This window comes from Lynx rufus, unplaced genomic scaffold (assembly GCF_022079265.1).
Source record: "Lynx rufus isolate CCGP_SWC_20201006 ecotype Redwood Valley unplaced genomic scaffold, mLynRuf1.p SCAF_1, whole genome shotgun sequence".
In the NCBI taxonomy this organism is placed as follows: Eukaryota; Metazoa; Chordata; class Mammalia; order Carnivora; family Felidae; genus Lynx; species Lynx rufus.
In genome coordinates, this window is record NW_025814823.1 from 115,069,533 (window position 1) to 115,089,045 (window position 19,513).

At 38.2% G+C, this 19,513-nt stretch overlaps 1 protein-coding gene across 1 annotated transcript in view; it reads left to right on the forward strand.

Annotated features, from left to right (window-relative positions):
- Window positions 1-19,513, forward strand: part of CTNNA1 (catenin alpha 1) — a 179,633-nt gene that overhangs the window by 45,457 nt on the left and 114,663 nt on the right. Inside the window, exons 4-5 of the mRNA XM_047085416.1 lie at window positions 11,926-12,092; window positions 12,833-12,952. Of these exons, the coding sequence (XP_046941372.1) occupies window positions 11,926-12,092; window positions 12,833-12,952 (287 nt within the window). The remainder of the gene's footprint in view (window positions 1-11,925; window positions 12,093-12,832; window positions 12,953-19,513) is intronic.

Below are 19,513 nucleotides of genomic sequence, written 5' to 3' on the forward strand. Positions count from 1 at the left end.
CCCCAGGAAAGTTCTCTTAAAGCCTCTGTTAGGAATTGAGTCATTGTCCGCTTACCTCTAATTATGGAGGTACTATCTGGAGATCTGTGGTTGTTGCCAGATATCCCCACAAATGAATGGAAAGGTGAAAGTAGGGAGGATTAATTGTTCATCCCCATGTCACAGGGCATGAACATTATGTCCGATATATACCATCATTTGGTTCATTCCTGCAAGGACTATGTAATGGAATCTATTACTCTTTGCCAATAGTGTTGCATTTATCTTCATTTACAAGTGAGGAAAAGGTCTTATTTTATTACCAGATCATGGAAAATGAATTCAAAAATTTGGGGGTGAGGAGTGGGGCAGATTGAGAAATGGGTGTTAATTCTTGATTACCTTGAATCTAGCAAATAATTTTATGAAGACTTGGTCCTGTCTATTATTTTGTAAAAATGAAGTTGATAGAATAACAAAGAAGTAAGAAAAGTTATATCCGTTTTTGGTGAGATCTATTAATCAGATGTATTTAAGAGAATTTGGTATGAAGTAGGCTTATCACTGAACCTAAAGTATTAAAATGTAACTTTAGGGGTGCCTGGGTGGCGCAGTTGGTTAAGCGTCCGACTTCAGCCAGGTCACGATCTCGCGGTCCGTGAGTTCGAGCCCCGCGTCGGGCTCTGGGATGATGGCTCAGAGCCTGGAGCCTGTTTCCGATTCTGTGTCTCCCTCTCTCTCTGCCCCTCCCCCGTTCATGCTCTGTCTCTCTCTGTCCCAAAAATAAATAAACATTGAAAAAAAAAATTAAAAAAAAAATTAAATGTAACTTTGAAGAATTAGGAATCCCATGGTAGGGAAGTTTTAAGTGTTCAAATTCAGGGTTGGATTTTTTTCTTTTTACTTTTCTGTGTAAAAAGATGCCATTGTTAAGTACAGGGTGATTTATAACAGATTTACTTGTGATATTGGTTGCTTGCTGTTTTGTTGTTGTTGTTTTCCTTTCTCCTCTGGCTATTCCTTGGGTAGAATTAACTTTTTAAAAATAAAAGCTAATTTTCTGCAGTGAGTGTTTTTGATAGTAAGAACAAAAAAAAAAAAGAAAGAAAAATAAAAATCAGCTCTAATTTTGTTACTCAGAGATAAAACCAATGGTTAACATTTTGTTTCTAGATCCTTAAAGTTTGTTTTCTTTTTTTTTTTTTTTTAATTTTTTTTCAACGTTTTTTATTTATTTTTGGGACAGAGAGAAACAGAGCATGAACGGGTGAGGGGCAGAGAGAGAGGGAGACACAGAACCGGAAACAGGCTCCAGGCTCCGAGCCATCAGCCCAGAGCCTGACGCGGGGCTCGAACTCACAGACCGCGAGATCGTGACCTGGCTGAAGTCGGACGCTTAACCGACTGCGCCACCCAGGCGCCCCTAAAGTTTGTTTTCTATGAATATACTCACATGTGTAGAAATAGGTTTTGCTTGATGTGTCATTTACTTTTTTTGCTTAATGGATCTTGAACATTGTTCAGTATCACTAAGTACTTTCCTATAACATAATATTTAGTATTATTCTCTCTATATAAAGTAATATGATTTAAGGGGGTCATTTTGAGTCAGAGATCTAAATACTTGTCTTTAATATTTTTATGGCCAGAGTTTTATTTTCTTTTCACAAGTTTAAATAGGACAGTTTTTTATTTTGAAGACTGAAGTCTACCATTATTGACTAGTATGAGATAGTTGACTGAAAAGAAAACAAATTGAGGTATTTAAAATCATTTTTAAGATAAAGAGATCAAAATGAATTGAGCAAGACCATTTGGGAAATCACTGTGAGAGGAGGGATCAGAATTTGACATATGGCCCTGAAGTTGATCCTGAAATGAATAAGGAATTTGAACATGTTTAAGATGGTAAATGATTTTTAGCTATTCTCCTGAAAGCTTCTGTCATTTTGACACAGAGATGTGTTTGCAGTCCTCAAAAGCATATTCAGGTGGATGTCTTAAAATCTTTCTCTTTAAGATTTGGCAGTTGCTAACAGTGTGCTCTCATAAAAAGTTGTCTATAAGAAATACCTACTTAAGGTCTGTATAATAATTGAACTTTTCCTGCAGCAACTAAACAAAAAATGATGATAATGAGATTGGGGCTGCAGATGGCTCCTTATTTTACCACTTCGTTTACCCATATTTGGATAAGCTGCTCGAGACAGCTGATTTCACAAAGCTTTTATATTTCCTACTGTATGCTAATTTTATTTTTTCCTTATGTAGCAACACTAGTAGTCACGGGGTTTTTTATACCTTAGGAAAAGAAATTTTGTATATAGACTTTTTTGAGTGCTTTAGGTTATTCCTTTCTTGGAAACCCTGAGTTTTATGTATCACAGACATGAATTAAAGATACTTTCAATTTTTTTTTTTTTTTAATCATTTAAAACCTTTTTTTCTTTAAAAGTATGTATGTTCAGGGTGCCTGGCTGCCTTAGTCAGAAGAGCATGAGACTCTTGATCTTGGGGTCATGGGTTTAAGACCCACACTGGGTGTAGAAATTACTTAAAAAACAAAAACAAAAACAAACAAAAACCTTAAAAAATAAAAGTACATACGTTCATTATAGAAAGTTTAAAAAAACCACAAATCGAAAATAATCTACCATCATACTGTACCATCTTGTGATATGCCACCTCTGTTAATATTTTCGTATATGTTGATGTACTCTGTCCTATCCTGTCTCTCTGATGTAAGCACATTGTGATTTCCATTTTCATTAAAAAATTTTTTTCCATTAGTAAAGGAACCTGAAGCCAGTGGTTTATGTAATTGTTTATTTTTTAAAATGTTTATATATTTGAAATAGAAAGAGTGGAGGAGGGGCAGAGAGGGAGAGAGAGAATCCCAGGCAGGCTTCATGCTGGCAGAGTCCGTTGTGGCACAGAGTCCGATGAGCTCCATCCCACGAACTGGGAGATCACCACCTGAGTCGAAATCAAGACACTTAACTGACTGAGACACCCAGGCGCCCCTAGTGGTTTATGTAATTTATAGGAGGTAAGCTTTACTCGTCCGGTGGGCTGGCAGAGTTCTTATCTTTTTCTGGACTTAAAGGTAGAAAAGGTTCTGGCTGAGGAGCATATTAGAATTATCTCCAGTGCTATTTTAGAGAAGGTACAACTTGGCTCCTTATCTGTTAGGTGTCTTGTAGGACTATTAAAGGCTGTTGACATGTTTATATACCTGTATTTTTGAGGACCTGAGACCTTCTGCTATGGCATTGTGGTTGGGAGTCGTTCTTGTAGTATGGCGTGGGCTTTGTGGGATGTGAAGTCATAAATGGGATAGGTAAGGGAGATTACCAGTTCCTAAAAACTGGAAGAAACCTCATATTGGCTTAATTCCTTTTTTTTTTTTTTTTTAACAGATGGAAAAACTCCCAATAAGGGGAGCAGAGGCAAACTTCGTAGCTGTTACCACAAAAGGACAGTTTATTTTTTATTTTTATTTGAACAAATTTTACTTTATTTATTTTGAGAGAGACAGAGACAGTGCAAGTGGTGGAGGGGCAGAGAGCGAGAGAGAGAGAGACAGAGAGAGAGAGGCAAGCAGACTCCATGCTGCCAGTGCAGTGCCTTATGCAGGGCTCAAACCCATGAAACCATGAGATCACGACCCAAGCCAAAACCAAGAGTCAGACGCTTAACCGACTGAGCTGCCCAGATGCTTTGATGTTTTTTTTTTTTTGAAGTTTATTTATTTATTTTGAGAGAGAGAGAGGGTGCATGCAGGGGAGGGGCAGAGAGAGAGAATTTCAAGCAGACTTTGTGCTATCAGCACAGAGCCCGATGCAGCATAGAACCTGATGTGGGGCTTGAACTCAGGAACCATGAGGTTATGACCCGAGCCACAGTTGGATGCTTAACTGACTGAGCCAACCAGGTACCCCCACATTCTTAGTTTTAAAGAAGAGCAGCATAACAGAATGTCTCATTTCCTAGGCTCCAGAGAAGAAAAACCAATCCTTTTTTCTATTTTTTATCTTTCTCATATATCCCTGACCCCATACTCTTTTCAAGCCTTTTCTTTTCCTGTAGTTTTATTTAAAAATTGAATTGCATTGAAGGGAGTTTACTTAAGATATTTGATGCTTCAGAACAGCTTTGATCTTGTCCTGTTCTAATGTAGAACTGGGATTTTTGGTTTATATCTTTTACAGTTGCCCTTTGTCCTTGTTTTGAACTCCATAGTAACTTAATTTTTATCTTCAGCTTAGTTGGGGGAAAAACATCAGGGGATGGGCATGTTGACAGTTCTGATTTCATGGCAGATAGAACAGTAATAGGGGTTCTCTTAAATTTCATCTCCTTTGTATCATAGTGAATACCAGATGCAGTGTGTAGTTAACTGGAGACAACTTGAACAAGGCCAGAAGACCCAGTTATATTTTCAGCCTTTACTGCTGACCGTGTGACTTTGGACAGATTGCCTTTCTGCTGCAGTTTTCCCAGTTTGCCTTTCTGTGTGTGGGAAGAGTGCTTTTGATAACTTTTCAAAGTAAACTAATTGGCAGTTCTATTTTTTTTTTAATGTTTTTTTAAATTTTTTTTGAGAGAGAGCAGGGTCACGGGGAGGGGCAGAGAGTGAAGCAGATAGAATCCCAAGCAGACTCCATGCTGTTACCACAGAGGCTGGCTTGGGTCTCAAACCCACAAACCACTAGATCATGACCTGAGCCAAAGTCAGCTGCTTAACTGACTGAGCCACCCAGGCACCCCTACCCTGCTTAGTTTTTAGGTTAGCCTCACTTACTGCTTCTGAGAAAATGAGATTCTCTAACAACGCTGAGCTTCATACTGCCTGGAAGCCAGCCTCTTGCTATCTCTGCTTTCTATTCTCATCTGAGGGTCCAAGAACCTCCTTTTCCCACTCTCATGGCTCTCACTTCCTCCTGTGGTCCTGATTATATGTGTTCCTGTCTGTGATCTAGAGTCTTGATTCCTCACTTAGGTGTCATTAGTGTCTTTTTGCCTTCCTGTCCCCCTCCATCTATCTATAACTAAATTCCAGTAGTGATAATAGATAGTATGGGAGTGCAGGCACCGTTCTAAGCACTTTACTGAACGTTTGTTTTCATCTCTGCGGCAGCCGTAGGAGGTAGATACAGGCAATCCTCACTTTGCATGGGTCCAGTATACACAAATTTCATGAACCAGAGTTTAGTGAAATAAAACTTGTCCCTAACCAACATGGTTCAAGTTTCAGTTAACGTGATATATTAACTGTGAGTGAATTCATGAAGTACAGACTTCATTGCTAGCTCTTACATGTACAAATCACTACATGAATAACAGATGTGCATTAGGATTATTGACCTATCATGTTCCTTCTGTCTGGGTGACTGGTCACTGTGCAACTGTTCAGTTCATTCTGTGTGTGGTCGTGTTGCCTCCTTGTCTCTTGGTGATAAACTCAATATGAACCCTTTTACAAAATGGGGTCATTGTGGGGTTCCTAGGTGGCTTAGTTTGGTTGAGTATCCGACTTTGGCTCAGGTCATGATTTCCTGTTTTGTGGGTTCATGCCACATGTCAGGCTCTGTGCTGGCAGTGTGGAGCCTGCTTTGGATTCTCTGTCCCCCCCTCTCTCTGCCCCTTTGCTGTTTGCTTGCTCTCTCTCTCAAAAATAAACTTTAAAAGAATTTTAAAAAAGTGATTGTTGAAAGAATGAATTTGCTAACAAAGATGGAAGTGCAGCAAAGAAACAAAAAGTGATAAACCTGGAATTTAAATTTGAATAGAATATAAATTAAGTTATAGGATAAATAGCTGCCCAGGAATGTTGACACTGCTGCTGTTAAAGAGACTCTAGGTAAGCAGTCAGAAGAACTTAGTGAAGGCAAAGTTATTGACATAAATGAGGAAAATGATTGTGCAGAAAAGGATGATGATGTCCCAGAGGAAGTGATGTCATCAAAACCTTTACACTAAAAGAACTTTTGGAGATATTTCATGACATTGAAAGTGCAAAGGATAAAATATTGGAAGCTGATCCAAATTTAGAAGGAAATAGGACAGTTTGCCAAGGGATAGAAGAGATGCATTGTCTGTATCCTAAGTTAAATGTTGAAGAAGGCAAGTGTTGTTCAAAAACTACTTTTGAGTATTCTCTTACAAAGAAAACACTAATTTTCACTGTACATAATGTTTTAAGTTACAGTGTACTAAGTAAATACTACAATTTTTTTCATTTCCCTGTACATTTATAATTAGTAGTAAAGGAGCTTTTAATCTTTTGTCAAAAAATGTTAAAGGTCACAGGATAATCATAATTTTTTGCATTGATTAAAGATTACTTTGCACTGTTACAACTTGCATGGTTATTTTCATGGACCTGGACTACTGTGCAAAGTGAGGATTATCTATATTATTATCTCTGTTGTACATTTGTGGAAACAGATACCTGTTTAGTGGTGACGCTGCAGTTTCTGTGTGACTTCCAATTTTATCCTTTTCTCTCCCATAATACTGCTACCTATCTGCACACACACACAGCCACACACACGCGCGTGTACACGTGGAAAAAAATTTCTTTAATAGCCCTTGACTTTTCCTCTTGGTAGCAGCTCAGATTCTTGAAAGAGCAGTCTTGTTCTGTTACCCTTGAATTGAAATCTGCCTTTTGCACCTCCCACAAAGCTGCTCCTCCTCATTGCCTCCTTACCAGCTGCACTGGCTTCCTTTGGTTTTCCAGGATCATTTTAGTGTGCATCTGCCCTAGGTCCTTTGAGTTGGTGTTCCCTCTGCTTGAAATGTTTTCTCAAGATAGCCACATTGCTCCTGTGCTTCCGTTTTTAAGGCTCTCCTCAAGTGGTGCCTTTTCACTGAGGCCTGCCTTGATCTCTCTGTGTTAAACTTTTTTTTTTTTTAACGTTTATTTATTTTTGAGACAGAGATAGAGCATGAACGGGGGAGGGTCAGAGAGAGGGAGACACAGAATCTGAAACAGGCTCCAGGCTCCGAGCTGTCAGCACAGAGCCTGACGCGGGGCTCGAACTCACGAATCGCGAGATCATGACCTGAGCTGAAGTCGGCTACTCAACCGACTGAGCCACCCAGGCGCCCCTTGATCTCTCTGTTTTAAATTGTATCTTTTATCCCCTCTTTGTCATTTCTGCCACTGCCCCTCCCTCTCATAAGTACTTCTGTTTAACAACTATATAATTGACTTTATTACGTTTATCATCTTCCCCTCACGTTAGAATATAAACTCTCAGGAGCCAGGGATTTTTGTCTGCTTTGTTAATTTTTATCTGAGTGTTAGATTGCTGCCTGGCTCATAGAAGGTGTTCGGTAAACATTTGTTGAAAGAAGGCATGTATTAATGCTCTTAAAGATGGTTGTTGAATAGATGAATGCTCATGAAACACCATACAGACCCTTTCTGCTGTCTTCTCATTTTGTTTTACTTAATAATTTCTGCCAACCCTGTATTGTCTCCAAGTGCAAGGCAATGAACTAGATATACATATGTTATCTTAGTTGTCCCGCCCAGCGAAGTATTCTCTGTATTTTACAGAAGAGGAAACAGGCGGTGGAGTCCAGTCACATAGCTGGTAAGAGAGAAAGCTAAAACTCAGGCTTATTTGTAACTCCAAGGCCTGTGCTCTTTCAGGTCACTGCCTTTGATATTCTTTGTCTCTTTATTGAGCCATAATTCACATACCATAATATTCACTCTTTTAAAGTGTACAGTTCAGTGGTTTTCAGTATATTTACAAGGTTGTACAGTCATCACTACTTTGTAATTCGAGAACACTTTGATTACTCCAGAAGGAAACCCCATACCTATTAGCAGTTAGTCCTCACTCTTTCTGCACCAGCTGCTGGCAGCCACTAATCTGGCTTCTGTGTCTGGATTTACCTGTTGTGGACATTTCACCTAAATGGAACAATACAATATGTGGCCTTTTATGACTGGCTTCTTTCACATGGCATATGCTTAGATGATTCATTCATATTGCAGCATGTATCCATTCATTGTAGCATGTATGAGGGTTCCACTTTCTCCACATTCCTCACCAACATTTATTATTTTCTGTCTTTTTGATTATAGCCATCCTAGTAGATACGAAGTGGTATCTCATGATTTTGTTATGCATTGCCTTTATAGCTAATGAGGCTGAATGTCTTTTCCTGTGCTTATTAGCTGTTTATTTTGTTTTAATTGGAGACATGTATATGTAATTTCATTGCCTATTTTAAATTTGTTGTCTTTTTATTAAGTCATAAGAGTTCTTTTTATATTGTGTTTACTAGATCCTTCTTACATACATGGTTTTCAGAAATTTTCTCCTGTTCTGTGGATCTTTTCACTTTCTTGATAGTATCCTTTGACCAAAGCACTAAAATTTCAAATTTGATGATGCCATTTAATCTATGTTTTCTTATTTGTTCTTTTGGTGTCATAGCTAAGAAACCATTGGCTGATCAGAGGCCATGAAGACTTATGGTAGTGTTTTCTTCTAAGTTCTGTTTTGAAAGTATATGGTAAGAGGTAGAGGTTCATGTTCCTTCTTTCTGCATGTGGATATCCCGTCCCAGTACTGTTTGTTGAAAAGACTATTTTTCCCCATTGAATGATCTTGGCAGCCTTGTTGAAAATTAATTGACTCTATTTCTGGATTCTTAATTCATTTCTATTGATCCTGTATGTATGCATTTGAGTTTTCGTCACTTTGGTTGTCATTGTTTCTCTTGTCAGAAAGTTGTCTTCCTTCCTACTCCTAAATACACAGTCTCAGGAGCCACCTTTTTTTTTTTTTTTTTTTTTAAATCATCATACAGTGCTGTGGCCCCAGCTTGAAACATTTAAGTCAGAGTGAGGAAATTTCTTTTTCCTCACTGTTTATAATCAAAGGTTATTATATCATTTAACCCTTGCCTTTATCATTTATTAAGATTCTTTTCTTGGGCTCTCACTGTGCCTTTCTGACCCATCTCTGGGGTCAGGTTTATTTTATATACTTTTGTTAGGTTAATTCTGTGTATCTATGACTTTGACTTCCTGCTTTGGCTCAGGAATTCTTTGTACTATGTCTGTGGACTTTGCATCCCTATCTTCTGCTTCTTCTGTACACATCCTTCAATTCCCAGTTAAACTGGAGGACTCAGCCTCTAAATACATCTTCTTACTGTGTGTCTCAACTTAAAAAAATTTTTTTTTCACGTTTATTTATTTTTACAAGAGAGAAGAGAGGGAGACAGAGCACGAGCTGGGGAGGGGCAGAGAGAGAGAGAGCGAGAGAGAGAGAGAGGATCCCATGCAGGCATTGCACTGTCAGCATGGGGCCTGACTTGGGGCTCCAACTGAAGAACTGCAATATCATGACCTGAGCCAAAATCAAGTGTCAGGCGCTTAACTGACTGAGCCACCCAGGCACCACAAATGTTGCTGTTCCTTTTGCTTGAGATGCTGACTCCCTCAATTTTAACAACAAAAATCCTTCCAGTCCTTTGAGAGAAGAGTCCATTTCACAGTACCATGTTTCCCATAAAACTGTTGCTGGCATTTCACTTCTTCCTCAACACTGGTTGTTAGTGCTTTTTCCTTTGAAACTGTGTGTACTTTTATGTTTTTCTTAAAGCTTGTATGTTAAAATGCCACATAATTTATGTCCGTGGCCATGATCACATTCTTTTTTTTTTCTGGATTGTAAACCACTTGAAAGCAGAGATAGTCTTGTTCAGCTTTGTATCCCTAGTGGTTGATTTGTTTTAGTGTTAGCAAGTTCTCAATAAATAAGTGAAGTTCTACTTATTGTATAAGCCAGTATCTCTTATTTAATATTAATATTGTTTAAGGTAAATACCTTTTTCTGCAAGGCTTTTGAGATAGCTTCTTCATGAATAAATAGCTTTTCCTACAATCTCCTTGTAGCACCTTGTCCACGGGGCTTTTGCAATTTTGATTGTATTGTATTACTCCCTGATTTGTGAGCCCGTTGCATCTAGGTATATTGTCTAATCTACCTTTAATTGTTTGCTTGTCTGTCTTCCTTCCTCTTTAGAGTTCCATGAGGACATGGGCTGTTTCTTGGGTGCTGTATCACTGGCACTTAAGTCAGACTTTGATGTATAGTGGGTGCTCATATTTGTTGAATAAATGAATGAATGAATGAGCTCAGTATTTTTAGTTATGATAAGATAACAGTTTTAATGTTACATATCCACATCATTGCCATATGTCATTATCTTTCTGTGTCTGTGTCTTAGGTTCAGGAAAGTTTTTTTCCTATGAAATTCTTCATTGTGATTATTTCTTACCTGACATATTTGCAGAGCTTGTCTTTACTCTTAATACTGTACTGTGCTCTAAGCCCAATTACTATATGAATCTGAGGGTGAATTTAACTTTTTCCCCTCTAAGGTCCTATTCTACAGCTAAATTTGATAGGAGAAATTTGGTAAGACTCTTTAGATAGAACTAGGCTTCTTGAGAATGCACTTTTTTATATTACTGGAAGAGATGTGAGAATGAATGGCCTTTAGGCTTTAATCTGGAGTGGACACATTCAGCCAAGGGAGGAAGTAATTGCTTTCCCAGGAATCCAAAGATAGTCCCTATACAGGCACTGTCCGAATAACTGATGAACAGGCACTGTCCGAATAACTGATGGAACAGACACAGTCTGGCCCTCCATTTGCTTAGAGCTGTAAGAAAAGAGGGACAATATACACTTTAAATGATTATTAATAGAAACGTGATGAAAATGTAAGTTATTTTACAAGTTTCTAGGAAACATTATAAATAAATAATTAGTATTGTTGAATTTAGGATTAGATACTATAACCAACCATGGGTAGTCCTAGAAACTTTGGTAAAATATATTGCATATATTTTTAGCTTAATTTTTAAATTATGGATATTAATACCTGTTCGTTATAGAAAATGTTTTTATAAGTACAGCATAATGTAAAGAGCAAGATTGTAACCTAGTATAACTATTATTTGCCTTTTGATTCCTGTCTTTTCTCTCTCTCATTTTTTTTAAACAGGCTACATATATCTATCATTTTCTTTTCTTTATGCTTATGGTTTCATTATATACATTAACATTTTTTCATATATATGTTAATATTTGCATAATAGTCAATCGTAGAATGTACCATAATTGACTTAACTAGATGCTTATTGTTGAGTATTTGAGTTGTTGTCAGGGTTTTAGTATGAGGAAAATGAATAAGTCATTGACTCCGGTCTGACTTTTCATATACCGGTGAGATGGTTAATGAAGTGTGGTGGTCATACATAATAGTTGCTGTATTTCTGTACCATTCTGTAGATGTGAGGGTGGATCACATTAGATCCTTTTTTTTTTGTCTCACATCTTTTTTATTTTTTCTCCTTAGGATACTTATAATGCTCCTTTCTGAAAAGGAGCTGTTTTGTTTTTTAAAGACCCCCCCCCTTTTAATGTTTATTCATTTTGAGGGAGAGAGAGAGAGAGAGTGAGCGCACGTGCGAGAGCCCATGTGCATGTAGGGGAGGGATAGAGATAGGAGACTGAGAATCCCAAGCAGACTGTGCTGTCAGCGTAGAGCTTAATGTGGGGCTCTATCTCACAAACTGTGAGATCATGACCTGAGCTGAAATCTATAGTTGGATGCTTAACTGAGTCACCCAGATGCCCTGGAAAGGAGTGTTTTTAAGGCTTTTGATCTATAGCACCAAATCACTTTCCAGAGTGTGTTTTTACCAACAGTATGCAAGGGTGCTTTTCTTAGTGACTGCTGTAAAACAAACAAAAGAAAACAAAACAATAAAAACGGGAGCCCTTAAATTTTGTGCATGGACTGTATAAGGTTTGAACTATTTTTATTGTAATTTTTTTAAATATAGACCAGTTATTTGGTTCATTTCTGATGAGTTTGTTTTTTCATGATGTAAAACAGGTGATTTGATGAAGACTGCTGCGGGAGAGTTTGCAGATGATCCCTGCTCTTCTGTGAAGCGTGGCAACATGGTTCGGGCAGCTCGAGCTTTGCTCTCTGCTGTTACCCGGCTGCTTATTTTGGCTGACATGGCAGATGTCTACAAATTACTTGTTCAGCTGAAAGTTGTAAGTACAGGCCTGTGTCTGTAATTTGTTCTCTCCATCACAGTGAGGCTGCTGCTGGCCATGCTTAATTCAGCATTCCTTAGAATTTGGTTTGGTTTTGACCTTCGTTTACCCAAGTGCACCAGGAATGTTTTCCTTTCGTTTCCATTTCCTTCTCTACTCTAGGTGTATCTCATACCGATAGTGCTATGATTCTCTTTAGTCTTCATTCTGATGCAGAACATGTAGCAAAGATAATGTTTTGACTCCTTCTCTCTGCAGTAGTGATTAAGCATTTCCTTGTACCAGTAGAGTTCCAGAGTTGAGAAACCAAGATAGTTTAAATTGTATTGTTTTATTTTTATTTATTTGTTTGTTTATTTATGTTTATTTTTGAGAGAGAGAGTGCAGACAGACAGAATCCAAAGCAGTCTCCAGGTTCTGAGCTGTCAGCACAGAGCCTGATGTGGGGCTCGAACTCACAAACCATGAGATCATGACTTGAGCTGAAGTGAGATGCCTTGAGCGCCACCCACATGCCCCTAAATTGTATTGTTTTAGATAGCATGGTATATTGCTCTTCTTCCCACTTCCCATAAAATTCCCATGTAGTAACTGCTCAAATGTTTGAGGGTCATGTAAACTGAAGAGGGAGTTTGGATTGCTGAGGAACTGTTAAAAGGAATAAAATGTTATAGATTTTTTTTATATACATATTTGTATTGTTTAGAATTTTTCTTATTTAGGAGTGTGTTTTATAGGTGGAAGATGGTATCTTGAAGCTGAGGAATGCTGGCACTGAACAAGACTTAGGAATACAGTATAAAGCCCTGAAACCTGAAGTGGATAAGCTGAACATTATGGCAGCCAAAAGGCAACAGGTATAGTCATGATTTGGGGACATATTAAAATTGTTTATATTATTATCTTGTGGGAAAAAGTGATTTTAACCTGAGTTTTCTGAAGGTACAATTACCACCCTCTGACAGTATAGTTCCATTAAAACATTTAATTTGTGAAGTATCCTGTCACTATTGTGTTGTTAAGTTGCATTCATGTTATGCTTCTATTTTAATTCTTGTGAAGATTGTGCTTTAAACTTTTTTAAAGTTTATTTGAGAGAGATAGAGAGTGGGGGAGGATCTGAGAGAGAAGGGGGGAGAGAGAGAGAGAGAGAGAGAGAGAGAGAAAGAAAGAGAAACCCATTGCAGGGCTTGAACCCACAAACTGTGAGATCATGAGTTGAGCTGAAACCAAGAGTTGGATGCTTAACTGAGCCACCCAAGGGCCCCTTAAAATTGTGCTTTAAATAACTTGGTGTCTGGACAGATGATAAGGACTTTGTTATGTGCCTTCAAGGATTAACTTCAGTTGGCATTGGAGTGTAATTCAGATTTTTAAAAACCATAAGCCAGTTGAAACGTATTGGAATTACTGGCATATTAGAAACTATCACTGCTCTCCCCCCATGTTTGGTCACTTTTCAAGTTATTTCTTATAAATCGTTCTTAATAGTTTCCTTAGTGTTATGAATTTGTGTTGTGTGGCATGTGGATCAGTCGTCGTCGTCTTCTTCTTCTTCTTCTTCTTTTAAAGTTTATTTCTTTTTGAGGTGCAGAAGAGGGAGGTTCAGAGAGAGAGAGGGAGAGAGAGAATCCCATGCAGTCTATGCTCTCAGTTCAGAGCCCATCATGATCTCACCAACTGTGAGATCATATCCTGAGCCGAAATCACGAGTCGGACGCTTAACTGACTGAGCCACCTGTGTGCTCCTGGATCATTGTTCTTATTTTTCCAAGCTTTGCTATCCTTTTGGTGGTTTGGCTTTTAAGGTGCTTTAAGTCTTCTCTATGGTCTTCCTGTTGAATGCAGTATGTGCTCTAGGGGAGATGCACATGTCACCATTCAGTTTCTTAAAATTTCCATAGTTCTGATCAGGCTTGTGCTTTTTCATAAAGCCCTGAAAAGATAAATTCTTGTTATCATTTGCTAATACTTGCATCAGTTAGGATATTTCATGCTGCAGTTCAGAAAACCCAGCTCCAAAACTGCTTGAACAATGGGGGATTTATTTTCTTACTAATCAGAAGTCCCAAATTAGGTGTGATTTTGAGGTAGCTAAGATAAAAGGTTTTTTTGCAAGTATCATCATGGATCCAGGTTCTTGACCTTTTCCAGCACTGCAGTGTTCACTGTCCCTGGTACTGGATGGCTATAGAAGCTCTGGGCATGGTATTTGTACAGATCACTATGTCCAGCAAGCAAAAAAAAAAAAAAAAAAAAAAAAAAAAACCAAAAAACCAACAACAACCAAAAACAAAAAACTGTTTCTTCCATAGGTCTTTTTTAGAAGCAAATGATCTAGAAGCCCTTAACAGATTTGCCCTAAATCTGAATTTTGTAACATACCCATTCTTCACTGATTATGAGTGAGAAGAAATCAGTTGTTATGTCTGACTCTGTGACAAAGATCTCCCCTCTGGTCTGGGATGAGAGTATCTTTCTTCAGGACAGGGACACCCAAAAAGGGCTCTGACACGCGTGAGGAAAATGGAGTCAGTACTGTAAATGTCCAATATATGCCAGTCTCAGCTTTGCATACTTCTTAGTAACTTTCAGTAGTATAATAGTATAAAATCTTTACCCCATAGGATTGAAAAGATTAAATTAAGTAATGTATGTAAAGTATTTAATATGATTATGGACCATATTTCAAGCTTAGGTTATGATCAGACTGAATTTGCACATATGAGATCCTGGTTTTACATTTCCATTACTTAATATTAGACATTATAATATACCTAGATTTGGTATATTGCCTAAGTAATTTAGTTCATGTAGACATAGTTTGTTTTTATCATTTATTCCTGTGTTGGCTTATGTCTCCATCAAATAAATCACAAATAAGTTTTTTTGTTTTTGTTGGGCCTCATTGATTCTAAAAACTTGTTTTGTGGTATGGTAATTCCATAAATATCCATGCTGGACCAATTATGTTTACAATTTATTTAATGTTTTTGATGTAAATTCTCATTTGTTTTTTTGTTTTTGTTTCGTTTTATTTAAAAAAATGTATGAACATTTTTAATTTATTATGTATTTTGAGAGAGAGAAAGAGAAAGAGAAGGAAGTGGGGAGGGGATTAAGGAGAGAGAGAATCCTAAGCAGGCTCTGCACTGTCAGCACAGAGCCTGACTTGGGGCTCGATCTAATGAACCATGAAATCATGACTTGGGCTGAAATGAAAAGTTGGATGCTCAACCGACTGAGCCACCCAGATGCCCCTAAATTCTCATTTAAATACATGAAATAAATGTTAGTTATACTTAAAAAATAAAGTTTGGTGAATAGTCCCACAGTCATAATGCCTAGTCTGATTTTGGTTTATGAAGGCTTATTATTTGAGGAAAGTGAGAAAATTTAGACTGACACTGTATTGCCTATCTTTGCAAAATGGTAGAATAGGTAAATTGATGTTGTTCTTGAGATAGAACACAATGATAGTCCAGACCTTTGTATGCTATTGGAAAAACTTACTGAAGAGTAATGCTGCCTGACTTTTTTTCTTTTTAATGGTTATTTATTTTGAGAGAGAGAGAATACATGCTCATGAGCAGGGGAGGGGCAGAGAGAGAGAGAATCCCAAGCAGGCTATGCGCTGCCAGCACAGAGCCCAACACAGGGCTTGATCCCACAACCACGGGATCATGACCCGAGCTGAAATCCAGAGTCGGACGCTCAACCTACCCAGCCATCCAGGTGTCCCAATGCTGCTTGACTTTTTAATTCTGTGTGCCATGAATACATGAAGAGTTCCTTAAACATAATCCCTGATGTATTAAAAAAAAAAAAGTAGTAAATTTCAAATACTTCTGAAATAAGATGTAATTAAAATCTTGAAGTTATTATTTAACATGCTGAATGGTTTTCTGTTTGCCTCTCCATATCTGTTTTCTACCCTTGTTCATCCTGTTCTTTGCCCCAGGGATCTGACCTGTCTGGACAGCCTCCAGGGCTTCTTTCCCTCTAGTCCTGGTTGGGTTTGGCCAGTGGTAGCATCAGTAGGAGATCAGAGGAGATAGGAGATAGAGGCTGGGGTTTATTCCCCTGGCTCCCACCCTGCTTGTTGCTCTGGGTGGCTAAAGTCATAGCCCCTGTTGGGTGGTATTCTCCACACACCTTGCTCCCTGGATTCTGGTAACTGTTGCCTCCTTGTTTCTTCAGGCCTAAGTGACCTAACAGCCTTGTGGTTTCCCTGTACTTTCCTTATACCTTTGTAGCAGAGTCCCTAAAACGTCTTTGAGTTAGTTTGATTGTACCAGCTGTTTGAGTTAGTTTGATTGTACCAGCTGTTTTCTGTTGTACCTTGATTGATACATGTTTCCATTTTAAAGTTTGTCTTGGGTTTTGTAGTATGTCCTGGTCATTTGTAGTTTTAATTGGGCCTAATTCTTTAACCTTCAACTGTGGCTTTCTGCAGTAGAATCCATTGAGTAAGTTGGCCATGGGCTTCTTTGTGCCTCCTGTTGATAAAATAGTCTTTTGTAGGACCTGGGTCTTGGTGGTGTATATTCCTATAAACTAGTGCTTTTCTTGGGAATTAAATTGCTACTCATTTTATCCTAAGGTCCCAGCCTGGTAGAAACTTCATTCTTCCTTTTGGATGTTGCCCAGTGTTCTCCTTCAGTAACTGGTAACAGTTTTTCACACTGTGTGTTTTCTGGCAGAATTCCTCTCCTGCTATATGTGTAGCCCCTAGACTGTTTTCACCTTTAACGTCTTCTCTGCTCAGGCATGATATGTAATAATTAAGCTTCTCATTGAACCTCTTATCTTTGCAGACAGCCCGAGTCCAGAAAAGGGGTATTTCCTCAAGAGCAGTATTTGGGTGTGATGTATATACTAGCTCCTTTAGCGTCCCTTATATCATTTAAGCAGCAACCCCCCACCAAGGAAATGCTAAACCTAAGGTCTGGAGGCTCTTTGGAGTTTACCTTTTTCTCCTTAAAGTTTTTCTGGAGCATGGTGTGGTGGTGGTAAGGATGTTGCTGAAAATAATAATGAGTAACTCTAAAAAGGTGTTTACTATGTGCTACACACTGTTACAAACCCTTTATAAACACACATTCATTTAATCTTCACAGAATAGTATAAGGTAGATGCTGTAATTGATAGATACTCATTTAAAAAGATGTTCATTCACTTATTTTTGAGAGAGAGCACACAAGCACGAGTGTGTGGGAGGCAGTGAGAGAGGTAGAGAGAGAATCCAAAGCAGGTTCCGCTATCACTCAGAGCCAGGTGAGTGGCTCGATCTCTTGAGATCGTAACCTGAGCCAAAATCAAGAGTTGAACACTTAACCAACTATACTCATCTTTATAGATCAAAGAACTGGAGTACAGGGAGGTTAAATAACGTGGCAAGGTCATTCATCTAGTCAGAATTGGAGCCAGGTTTTTAATCCAGGCTGTCTGCCTCCAGGGGCAGAGATTTTGTCTGTTCAAATGGCTTTTACAATCCCTGGTGCTTAGAATATTGCTTGGATATGGTAGTGTTTACTAAATATTTAATGAACAAGTGAATAAGCCACTTTACTGTACTGCACATCCATCCTGGAATGGGATTCTAAATGTGGTTCTAATCTGTTATTTTCTTGGGCTGGAATATAATTTGCTCACTATAAGTGTTGAATTTCCTTTAGACTGCAGGCTCTTTTACTGTAAAATAGATGGCAGAGGTGGGGATGGGCCAGCACTGACCTTAGTCCCTGTGAGGAGAACTGCATGTGCCTCCTGTGGTCAGTTCTGTCTCTTAGTCTGATAGAGATGGAGTACCTGCATGTTTACCAAGTACTGGGTGGTGGATGTTCCGCCCACCCAGGTACTAGAGCTTGTTGAGGCATTTGGTAAAAACGTAATGCTTCTTACCTAGTCTCTGAACTCTGACTTTAATGATTTTTTTTCCTGAAAACTTGAACAGACACAGTGGTAATGGATAGTAATGAATTTTTTGTGTAAATGAATATGGACTAGCTGGGTTTGCCTATGGACCTTTTCTTTAAGTGTAGTTGTTTGAATTCAAGAGAAGACATCTGATCACATGTGTCTATGGGTACAATTTTATATTAACAGTATAAACAGGGAAATGAGAGGAAACTTGTACTTGAATTTCCAGCTCTTGGGTAGAAGGAGTGCTATAGATTACTTAGAAGTAAGCTTTTATTTTTTGGTCACTGCATGTGATGCATGTGATGGTTAGTTGAAATCACGTTGAAAGCAGTCATTTCTTCTTCATGTTTTCTGTTTGTTCCTGAGTGTGCTTGAAACACAATTGGATTGATAAAGTTTGGGAAAAATTGGCTAAAGTAGACCAAGGGACTCTGACTTCGTAGGTAATCTATTATATTCCTTTATAGCTCATTTTTTTTCACCAATCCAGATTACTTATCACTGTTACATATTTTGAAAATAATACTTAAGATTGATTATTATTCTTATAATAGTAAATAGTGTTGCCTTGTGGTAGTGCCCATTTTCCTATGTTTACTTAACAAAATCTAGTTTCTTTGTACTAAGACAAAAGTAGTTCTTGAGAGAAAGCTGAACACTTTAGCAGTTAGGACAAATGATGATATATAGTTGTCATTTTCATCATAGGTTAAAATATATCCCCCTTACTTGGTAAATAGAAATCTCTCAGGCATAAACTGTGATGAGGACAAGACGTGTAGAAAATGCCACACACAACATGTGCATCAGCTGCTTAAGCATAATGGTTAGCCCTTGCCCCTTGTCATAGCTTGAATCTTGAGGTGATCATCAGTTCTCTAAATCCATGGGGTCCTGTTTCTGAATATTGTACTTACTCTAGTCTTTAGGTAGAAGTTCTCATACCAGGCCAGGCAGGGGCTTTAGGAAAGTCAAGTGTTGAATAGTAATTCTGGCATCTATTAACTTTAGGTCACCACAAGTGTCTTTGGTAACCTTTGTAAGAGACTGTACTGATCTAGGTTGTAGATACTTAGGGAAGAATTCCAAAGCTAATTGCAAAGCATTTTATAAAACAGAGGACGATATAAGTACTTAGATGCAAATGCCTCCCTAGAAGACTTCAGAGTCTCTGAGGTTGTGGTGATGGCCAGGCATTTAGAAAATGCCACACAGAATGTACCCACCGTCTGTTTTAACTTAATGGTTAGCCTTAGCCCCCTGTCATTGCTTGAAACTTGAAATGATCACTGATTCTCTAATAAATCCATAGGGTCCTGTTTCTGAGTATGTAGCCTAATGTACTATGCTACAGGGCATTTGGAGTGCTGTGAGCTATTACTTGCAATTCAGATTCCAAATGAGAAAAGAACTCTAGGAAGAAAAGTAAGCTGTCATATTATACAAGGTTTGAGTAAAGATGCAAACCTAAAATATATAGTGAAATGAAGTAT